At 39.5% G+C, this 11,103-nt stretch overlaps 1 protein-coding gene across 1 annotated transcript; it reads right to left on the reverse strand.

The window, feature by feature from the left end:
• Positions 1-299: 299 nt before the first annotated feature.
• LOC120004059 (BTB/POZ domain-containing protein POB1-like) lies at positions 300-6,428 on the reverse strand. The gene is made up of 6 exons (XM_038853283.1): positions 5,991-6,428; positions 3,772-3,897; positions 2,572-2,693; positions 2,414-2,477; positions 1,810-2,089; positions 300-1,463 (listed from the first exon to the last, which is right to left on the reverse strand). Exons 1-6 carry the CDS (start codon positions 6,229-6,231, stop codon positions 650-652), a joined length of 1,647 nt encoding a protein of 548 aa, XP_038709211.1. The 5' UTR covers positions 6,232-6,428; the 3' UTR covers positions 300-649.
• Positions 6,429-11,103: the final 4,675 nt, after the last annotated feature.

Raw genomic sequence — 11,103 nt, forward strand, 5'->3', positions numbered from 1 at the left:
TTCTTGTTCTTATTTTTATTTTTTTATTTGTTTTTGAAATTTGCACCTCTGACCCCTCCAATGGTCGCGGTGATGCCTGATCGTGTGGATCATGGAGGTAAATGTCCTTGTCGTCCAAGGTGTGACGTAGTGACTTTAGCTGGGAGTTCCACCCCCGAGTTTTGCAGGCACAGTTCCTTTCCGACTTCTTTCGGTGCAACGTGCTTAAAATCGGTGGTCTCTGGTCCTGTCCAGGTTCCGTATGGCTCCACATTATGGAATTTAAATTCAACTCTCCACATATGCTCCAACAATCCATTAAAGACAAATATACGGAGTTTATATAAACCAAAGGTCTCTCTAAAATTCTAGATGAAACTAAAAGAGTCGTGCAATTTAAGCAGGCATATAAAAGATCAAATCAGTTACTTCTCAAGTCAATCTTAGACATCAATACTTCAGAAACTCATACCACTCTAGTATCCAATCGCATTTACATTTTTCTTCAGCCAGTTCCAAGCACAATTCAACTCGGATCAAGAGGAACATGTCTTATTGTCCCAAACAGCCTAGTGCATGGTGCATGTTTATTAGACTTGCTCCGCTAGGGTCGAGAGAAGGAAAAAAGGTTATGAGAACTAAAGGAGTAGATAGATATCAGAATCATATGTCAGCGTCTGATGATGAGCTCGGCTCTAAGATGCAGAATTCCGTTTATGAAATAAGGACTGTCCTCCGCCATAAATGAAGTCCATGGGATGGCAAATAAGTTTCGGTAGCCTACTGCCTTACCCCCAGTGAAAGTGTAGTTGCCTGTGTATTTGCTAACAAACTCCTCCCTTGGCTTTGACCTCGCTGCAAATTCATAGTCCACGGTAAAACTTACAGCTCCTTTCTCCTGCATCCCCAAAAAAAGCCCAAAACAATGGAAGGAGCTCTGCTGATCCATGTTGCAATGAGCTGATAAGAAAAAGCCTTGTCCTCCCAAGTGAAATGCCTGGGAATACACGCGCCCTGAAGGAAACAAGTTTCCACACTCTTCCCGCTTTAAGTCCAGGTAAACCACACACTGCTGCCGAGGATGTTCAAATTCCAACACCTTAAGAGGTCGATACTTGTAGGACCGCTCTACAAAACGACGGTTCAAAGTAACCGACTCCTCTGCTGTCAGTAACCGTTGTCGGTGTGGGGCCTCAGCTTTGAAAAAAAGAGCTTCAATCACAAGCTTTGTTGCAACATCATGTTCAAAGTCGCTACAGGTTAAAACCTTCTTAAGCTTTCGGCAGGTCATGAAAGGAAAGCGAATAAAGCGTGCAAGCCGTGAGCCCAGGATTTCACGCCGGTCGTCCAGACTTGGGTACTGGGTCCTGGCCCACTTCAATACAAAGTCATAGACAGCATCCTCTGAAGCAACCTGAAGATCATCACTAGCCAATATTGCCTCTATTCCAGCAAGAGGTAAGGCCATCACCTCCACTTGGAACCTGTGGACAAAGGATAATAAAACTTAGAAAAGCTTTCAAAAAAAACATGAGCATAACCTTGCATCAACCATTGCAAAAAAAATTAGCTAAGAATGATCAGCTTCTCTGTCTCTCGTCATCATCAGAGCCATTTTTGACATATGAAACAGCTTATTTAAGTTGCATTATATTCCACAACCATATCATGTCAAGACAAGACAACATCTACAATTTTATATCAAGGACAATGCCAGATAGAGGAAAAGCATCTGGACCTAAAGTCGTGATTTAGTATCCTCCTTCTCACAAGCAGTTCACCAAAGATGACAAATCTAACTTCAGTGAGCATACAAGTCCAGAAACATACTTGGTCATATCCTTGTAGCGAGCTGCAAGGAACTGCTTTGCAGCATCAGTCAATGGCTGAACAGCTTCGGCCATCAACACACTAGAGGGAAGCTCTAGATAAACCAAAGCAGATTCTGGTGTCATTTCCATACCCCGTAAGAGTCGGCTGCAATACCTCATGCACGAAGCAACCTCAAACTTGTCCGCAGCCATAAGAACATCAAGCAAAGCTGGAGCACTATTAGTAGATAAAGTATTGCTGTACATGAAATTCAGAAGCTCCATGAGGGCAGCTTCCTCTGTTCCAAGGAAAAATGTCAGTCAACTTCATTTTTCTACATTTCGGCTTTATTGTCATATACATTAACAGAGGGCTACAACAGAAACCAGGATAAGTCTTTCACTCAATAATCACGTTTGATCTTAGTCAGTTCAGCATAGTAATGTGTACAGGTTTCTACATCTAGTTATACCAGACACAGAGAACATGATGAAGTGTTTCATTATAAGCAGGATTCATGAAGCAGTTGATAATCAGAGTCAACCATCTTAACTCAGCTTAGCAATTTCCAATGACTAAAAACATCAATACACTAGGATAGAGTAAACAGGGTCATATATACCAGAAGCATTGACTCGAAGTGTTACATGCCGCTGCTCAGACTCCCTCATCCCATTTGAGAAAAGCTGCATGAATGTGAATATATAAGAGGAATGAAGCACTAACAGGTCATATCAGAAAGCAAAAAATGTGTAAACCACACAGAATTATAATCTTCACCTTATAGAAAAATGGACTCTTTGCTGCTAAAATAGGTGAACTAATGTGTAATGTTTTAACTCTCACAACTGTAGAACCCCCCATGGACCAAGTTGACTCATTGCCATCTGCAGCTTCATCACCTTAAAGAATGCCAAACAGTTTAAAATAAGTACATTGTGACAGAAAGAACAAGCAAGAGTTGAAAACTTAAATTCTTGAAGACTATAAACTTCTGTCATTAAAAATTGGACAAAAGCATCTTAGGGAAACTATTTGAATTTTGAATAACTAATAAGGGCCAACTATGCATTTACATGTTGGGGTGGGGGGGATCGAACCTTGCACCTAGTGAAAGTGAAAGGAGTTGGCTACCACTAGGCCACACACTCCTTTTTTTTTCACACATAAAAACATTAAAGAGGATTTTCAGAAATAATCATCCAAAACCAACGCAGAGTCCTTTGACCAAAAGTACTAATCCACAGCTGTCTTATATTGTGCCCCTCAAAGTAAGACTATATGACTCAAAAAATTCACCAAATAGGCAAATGCCATATATTATTTTTGGTAAGGCTTACAAGTTAATCATCTAATAACCAAGATCCCTTTCTTGCCTGCGATGCACAGTATTTTTCAAGGATACAAAACTTTAAAACGTAAAATACTTATCAACACATGCATTACTAAAAGATTTTAAATTTCAATAGATATGACATCAGATACAGCAAATAATCCTCAGAAAGCTTGGCCAAAGCCATCAGTGGCACACATCAGACATCATATCTCATCAGCATGTAATAAGAAAACTCTCATCTTGGTTCTCATGATCATATTTTATACTAGACTTAGCAAGTTTACAGAAGTATGCATGCGGAAAAGTCATCAGGAACTAATCAGAGAGATTCTTAATTTCTTATAATGATTACTAAAAAGCCGTCCAGTAAGATTTCATCCCAGTCATCAAATGAAAATGTGGTTGTCCATGAAGTTCCATGAGTTTCTCTTTGGATGACAACTTCCCAAGAATGTGCATATGCTTGGGTTTTTTTTTTTACAATAAAAAAAAAATTAGCATGTGAAACATAAGTGATATGACCTGAAACCTTCATTGACACAGGAAATTACCATCCATCCATACATATATAAATACACATTCAAGCACATATATTGAAAGGTCTAGATCTCATCTATAATTTAATTTATCAGAAGTTGTGATACCTGATCCTGCCTCTTCAATCATTGCCACTGCTTCTTCATCTTGATTTTCAGATCCCACGCCGTCATCCATATCAGGCTGGTTGCCATTAAAATCCTGTTCCTCAAAGCCTCCAGAAAGATCCACAACTGAATTCGTCATAAGTACAACCCACCATCAACAGTGATATAAGAAAAGGCATATATGTTGGAAAAAAATGCAAATAGCAAGCAAGCAACCATTTAGGACATGTTTCGAAACAGGTGATGATCCCAAGATCACTTGCAGTTGGTGGTTTTAGTAGGAGTGATATAACAACCTCGTTAGACTGCTTCCAAGTGATTTTAAATGGCACTGATCCAAATCACACATGGTGATGAGATTATCATCCAGACCAATGATCTCATCACATGATCCTGACACGGAATTTTGACAAAGAACGCCCATAATTCTATGCAAAATTCTCTTCAATCTATAAGTACCTCAAACAAACCGTGGTAGGCCGCTTTTGAGTGATTTTTCAAGGAGACCTTATATCAAGCCTAATGATTAAATGACAAGGAGAACAATCATTCAATCTGCTAATGAGGGTAATGATTGAAGATCACAACTTCCTGGGCCAGAACTTAGGCAAGGAACACCTCTAATTATTTGCACAATTCTCCCTCAATCTTTTAGCACCCAAAATAAAAGCTATTTCATAATCTACTAAACTGAGTCACAATCCCATAGAAGATATAGAAAAGTTTCTTCTTACTAATTTCTTCCATGTGCTGAATCAGATACTAACCATGAAAAAAAATAAAACAAACTCTTTCTTCTTTTTCTAAAATAAGGTGGGTGGGGTGGGAGATTTCAATCCTGCATGACAAGTTCTTAGATTCATAGCATATCGATATATTACCAATATTTGAAAATCAATAATCACTAAAACATGTCATACATCACTACACCGTACCCATGTGCTTTGATAAGATCAGATCTTATTTTTCATTCATTAAAAAACCTACGTTTCGTTCTTTCAAAAGCCCAATTATCCTACAAATTCATTTTAAACCTAAAACCTTATTAAGGAATGATGTTAACAGACCAAGAACAAACTACATCTTCCCAGCTTATTTCATCAACAATTTCTGCCAAGTCACTATCCTAGTAGAAGCCTCAAACCCCTAAGCACTGCGTGCCTTCAAAGCACCAAACGAAACCATCAAGAAGAGGAGAAACAAAGAAAAAAGTATTGCTACTATAGGGTACAGTCACAACTCACATATTATTAAAGGCAAGTGGGCAGGGGTTGAGAATCATCCCATTAAGATATAGTTTTGGTATGCAAGATAGCCGCAAAGAAACATTTCAGAAAACAACACCATGTTTTCTCAAATACCTCAAACAATACAAATGCAAATAAAGTATGGCCAAAGAAGACAGAACAGTGCCCCACTTACTTTCCAGACCGCTAACTTCCCTAAATCTATCAAAATGGAAACTCGTGTAGGAGAATTCACACAACAGTAGCAAAATTTCTCTCATGAGTACTAGCTGATGCTTCTATTGGTCACCTTCCATCATTTTACTTCTATCAGCAGCCCGCATCAATTATTGTAAAGTCCCTCAATTTTGTAAAAAGACACATCACAAATCACCTGTACTCGAATTTTCCTTGGGCATAATGATTTTAAACAACTGAAACATATCAAATAATCACAAGAAAAAATGATAACAAAAACTCGTGCACTCTATGCTTTGCGTAAAACACGGTTAAAAAAAATCAACTAGAGTCGGGCAAAAATAATATGCTAGGTTAATTTTTGCTCATATACAATACACAGAGCTACACCAACTTAATTTTATTTCCTTCTCTACTTTTTGTTTATTCCTCAAGTTTTTCAACAACCAAGCAGAACCAAGAAAGAACTTCATTTTTTTCTGCAAACTGATAGTCTGAAGTCGATATATCATCCCTGAATCAACAATCCAACAATTAATACTAATATCTCCCTTGCCAAACACTGAGGGAAATAAGGCAAATTTAAGCCTAAGCAAATTGTTTAAACTCCACTTTCGCTTCTCAATTTTTTAAGCATAACAAATGGCAACGCACAAGCACAGCTTTTTAACTTCCCAAACAAAACACCATGAAATTATGAAATTGCGCAAATTTTTTTTTTTTTTTTGGCTTAACTTACTGAAAAAGTAAAAAAAAAAAGAAGGCGAAATTAGAGAGAGAGAAACAAATTCGTACCATCTTCCTTCCTGATATCCTCCCTCCTTCTCTTGCGGTGCCTGGCCCAGTCAGCCATGCTCCTGCAGCCTTCCCCATCGGTCCGACCCTCGGGTGGGTCGCCCATGATCTCTATCCTAAGCACTCTGTCGGAGAAATTACTGTCGTTAAAAGCGAAACCGAAATCCCCATCGGAACTACGAGCGAAGTCGGAGTCCATCTCCGTTCTCGGGTCGAACAGATCCGTAGTCGAATATTTCATCTTGAGAATCGAAGAAGGAGAAAGATCATAACGAAACAGTAGAAACAAACCCTAACGAGGATTTGGGGGTGTTAATAATAACTGAGAAACTGAAAGAGCAAAACAAACAGGCAAGGCAGGCCGATTTGATATGGTATGGGTAAATTGTAAATGTGTGTGTGAATTTTCTGTCTTGTATGGTTTTTGGTTGTTTGTAGTGTTTGCTGTGTTTTGTTAATTGGTTTAATTTAGTTGGGTTCTACTAATCCGCTCTGTTTGGATGTGACAACTGAACACGTCAATCTGTGCTGGCCATGAATTTGTATTTGTTGTTGTTTTTGATATGTCAAAATTACAGGAAAAATTGAGCCGAACAATCATTTATTTTCAAAATAACCACCGATAATTGATCGATCGGTTGGTTAAATTCATATTAAAAAATAGATCGAACCAACCGTTTACACCCTTAACCATATAACTCAATTGTGAGCTTGCATTCCCTATTCTTTGTGTGCGATAAATTATCTATTCCAAATAAGAAAGCATGAATTGCACATTCACGATATTAACTCTTGCAAAAACCAAGAGATCCTAGGCTTAACTCTCACATCCATCAAATTTCTTTGGAGCTACCCCATGAGCCAAAGACTCTGTAATTGCTTGGTGCGTGTGGGATGGGGATAAGGGCCACCATTTGGCCCACGAGCCTAGGCCCGACCCGAAATTATATCGGTCCTAACCAACTGGACCAGATGCCTTAGGCGGGCATACGCTTCCTTTCTATGGCCGAGCCCAGCCCTAAGCCTGACATAATTTATATATATATAATATGTAATTATGTATATATCTTTATCATATACATATATATGTACACAAGTACACTGTCTAAACATATACGCGTGTATATAATATATATATATATATATACACACGTGCGGTGCATATAAAATATACATGATATATATATACATATCCATCTATACAAAAATTCAAAAGGGTGGACCAAGTTTGTGGACTTGTTTTTCAACCATAGATGTGGTGGGTCCCATAATAAATGTGTGGCCCCCACTTATGTTTTGGTTTATTACAACCATTGGATTTTGGTCCACAAACTTAGTCCACACTTTTTGGTCCACATAGGAGAATTTCTGTCCATATATATAATACATATATATATATATATGTGCACTCTTTGCGTGTGTATATAGCCACTCTCTATGTGTGTGTATATATATATACATAATGCATAGTTAAAAGTATAGTCAATAGTCGTGCCGGCCAGAGGCCATAGCCTTAGGGCCCGGGGCCGGGCTTGGGCCTCATTTTGAGGGCCTAACCCGGGCCTGAAAAAATTGAGCCGACCCAGCCCGGCCCGATGTCGACCCCCAGATGGGGGGATTCGTGAAGAAAAGAATAAGCTGTATGAGAGTAGCTGAGATAAACTTCAAATGAATTTTTATTAATGATCAACGTTAACTTCTAAGCTTATACCATCACTCACTATATACACAGTACTTTAACAGACTTTCATGAGATAGATCCTTTATGAGATAGCAAGTCTATCATGTTAAGAGACAACACACAAGGATAGAGTTGGTTCAATGTACTGCATAATCCCATGCGTGTAGTGAGACTTGTTGATATTGCTAGTCTTATCACTTGATTTGTTTGAGCGCTTTGAGTGTGATGATCGTGTCTCAACCGAAGATAGTATTTGATCAAGGTCTTCCTCCTTATCTGAACCGTTTTGTTGAGATGAAGCTATCACTTGACATGGGTGAGTCTTGCTTGAGCCAATCCATTTACTAAGTTTGTTTGAATTGTCCATACGTGTGACTTCCTTATCTCTCCTATCCACCTTGTAACTCCTTTTATCTTCACACGTATGTAGCATAGCATAGTTGACCATGGCTGCTTGACCTTGTTGGTTATTACCCTCCCGCAAAATATGGCGAGGCTCGAGACATAGTTTGGGTCGAAAGTAAAGAAGGGTGGCCTTGGACATCGGTTTGGTGAAGATGTCTGCTACTTGGTCAGTGGTTGGAACATACTTAGTAATGAGTTGGCCAAGCGCAACTCGCTCACGTACAAAATGATAGTCCAGCTCAATGTGCTTCGTTCGTGCATGGAAGACCGGGTTGATAGTCATATAAAGGGCACTCAAATTGTCACAGTGTAAGACTGGAGTGGAACACACAGGGACACAAAGATCTTTCATGAGGAAAGTAAGCCAGGTGAGTTCTGCAGTAGCATGAGCCATAGCTCTATACTCAGCTTCTGTACTTGATCGAGCAACAGTTTTTTGTTTTTTTGAACACCAGGAAATTAGATTGCTACCAAGATATGTGCAATACCCGGTTGTTGATCGGCGTGTGGAAGGACACCCTGCCCAATCTGCATCAGAAAAAACACAAAGATCAAGTGTAGTGTTGGAGATAAAATGTAAACCAAGATGTATGGTGCCTTTTACATAGCGAAGAATACGACGTGCCATTTTTAAATGTGTTTCCGTTGGTGCATGCATAAATTGAGAGATGTAGTTAACACTGTATGAAATGTCTGGGCGGGTAAGTGTTAAATATTGTAATGCACCTACAATGCTACGGAAGAAAGAAGGGTCATCAATGGCTACGGTTTTGACAGGATCTTTGGTTTTGGATTCAATCGGGGTATTCATTGGTTTGCACTCACTCATACTAGTTTTCTCTAAAATAGTTAGAGCATAATGAGTTTGTGAAAGGTGTAACCCGGAGCTAGTTTGAGTGACTTCAACCCCTAAAAAATGATGTAGAGGGCCAAGATCCTTCATGGCAAATTCTTTGCTGAGAATATTGATGAATCTATCAATCAACTGGACACTGGAACCTGTGAGAAGCATATCATCAACATAAAGAAGCAGGATTAGTATATCATTGCCAGAGTTAAAGATAAAAAGTGAAGGATCTGCCAAGCTGCAATGAAAACCAAAGTGACATAGAAAAGTACTGAAACGGTCAAACCAAGCCCGTGGTGCTTGTTTGAGTCCATAGAGTGCCTTGTTGAGTTTGCAAACATGATTAGGGTGTTGGGGGTCCTTCATTCCAGGAGGTTGGTCCATGTAGATGTCCTCAATGATATAGCCATGTAGGAAAGCATTTTTAACGTCTAATTGCCGAATTTGCCAATTCCGAACTAGAGCAACAGTAATTACCATTCGAATGGTTCCTGGTTTAATGACGGGTGAAAAAGTTTCTGTGAAGTCTATCCCATCAACTTGATGATATCCTTTGGCAACTAGACGAGCCTTGAGTCTGTCTAGTGTTCCATCAGCCTTTAGTTTGGCTTTGAATACCCATTTAGAGCCAATCACATGCAATTTAGGTGTGCGGGGTACTAATGTCCAGGTACCATTATCATGCAGTGCACGTAGTTCCTCGGTCATGGCTTGACGCCAACCATCATGCGTAAGTGCAGATCGAACAGAGGTTGGTTCCCTTGGTATATTTGAAGTAGTAACATTCAAAGCATACTTGGGATTTGGTTTGAAGATGCCATCTCTTGCACGAGTTATCATTGAATGACGTGGCTGAGATTCGTCTTGTAGCTGCAATGGAGAGGAGACAAAGTTAGTGTCATCAACAGAAGATGGCATATTGGAATCATAAGACACGGGTATAGAAAACTCCTGGATAGACAACGCTGATGATGATGGCAGAGTTGGACATGAATCTTCCAATGTCCGTGGCTGTGGAAACTGAACAGGTGGAGTGGCCACATGTGCAATTGCAACATCATCAGGTATATCTTCCAATGCCCGTGGAACAGCTGATATGTGTGCATCATGCTGTTCAATTGCTTCCGCTGCAGCTGGTATGGGCGCATGTTCGGGTGTATGGGCATCATACTCTTCAGGTGTTTCTGCTGCTTGTGTTGCAGCTGGTGCCTCAAGTGATGAAGTGACTAACAGGTCTGCTGCAGGCAGTGTGTGGGAGTCGGCTGGTTTGGCTGCAGTTGGCTGGTGTGAGTTAGCAGGTGTGTGAGATGCCGAGAGATGTAATGGAGAAGAATAAGGTGGTGTAGCAATTGTATGAGGATTCTCAGCATGTAAGTCATGCAACCAGTTATCAAAAATGAAGTTTATCCGAGATGGAGAGGGTGGTGGATCGGTGAGGCCTTTGTTTTTGTAAGGGAAGCAAGATTCATCAAATACAACATGACGTGAGATCAAAAATTTTTTACTTGGAGGATGGTAGCATTTGTATCCCTTGTGTTGTAAGCTGTACCCTACAAAAACACAAAGAATACTCTTAGGATCAAACTTGTTCATTTTTCTATCCCAAGTGTATGGAAAACACTTGGAGCCAAATACACGAAGAGATGAGTAATCCGGATGAGTACCAAGCAATTTAAAATATGGAGTTTGGAAATTTATACCAGATGAGGGCAATCTATTGATCAAAAATGTAGCTGTGCTGAAAGCCTCAACCCAAAGATTTAAAGGAAGACCACTATGAAAGAGCATTGTCATGCCAAGCTCCCTTATGATGCGGTGTCGTCGTTCAACCATTCTGGATTGCTCAGGGGTATATGGGCATGATAGATGATGGATAATTCCCTGTGATCTAAAATGAGATCCTAATTTATTGTTAACAAATTCACCACCACCATCCGAGTGAAAAATCCGGATTTTTTTGTTAAATTGACGCTCAATATATTTTTCAAAGGCAAAGTAAGCATCAACAAAATCATTTTTTGTCTTGAGAGGAATTATCCATGTATATCGAGAAAAATCATCTACTAAGCATGCATAATATCGAAAATTGCCCAAAGATGTTACAGGTGCGGGACCCCACAAATCACAAAAAATTTTCTCAAATATATCAGTGCTTGAGTGTTTAGAACAACTAAAAGGTA

Source organism: Tripterygium wilfordii, chromosome 8, assembly GCF_013401445.1.
Source record: "Tripterygium wilfordii isolate XIE 37 chromosome 8, ASM1340144v1, whole genome shotgun sequence".
NCBI lineage: Eukaryota > Viridiplantae > Streptophyta > Magnoliopsida > Celastrales > Celastraceae > Tripterygium > Tripterygium wilfordii.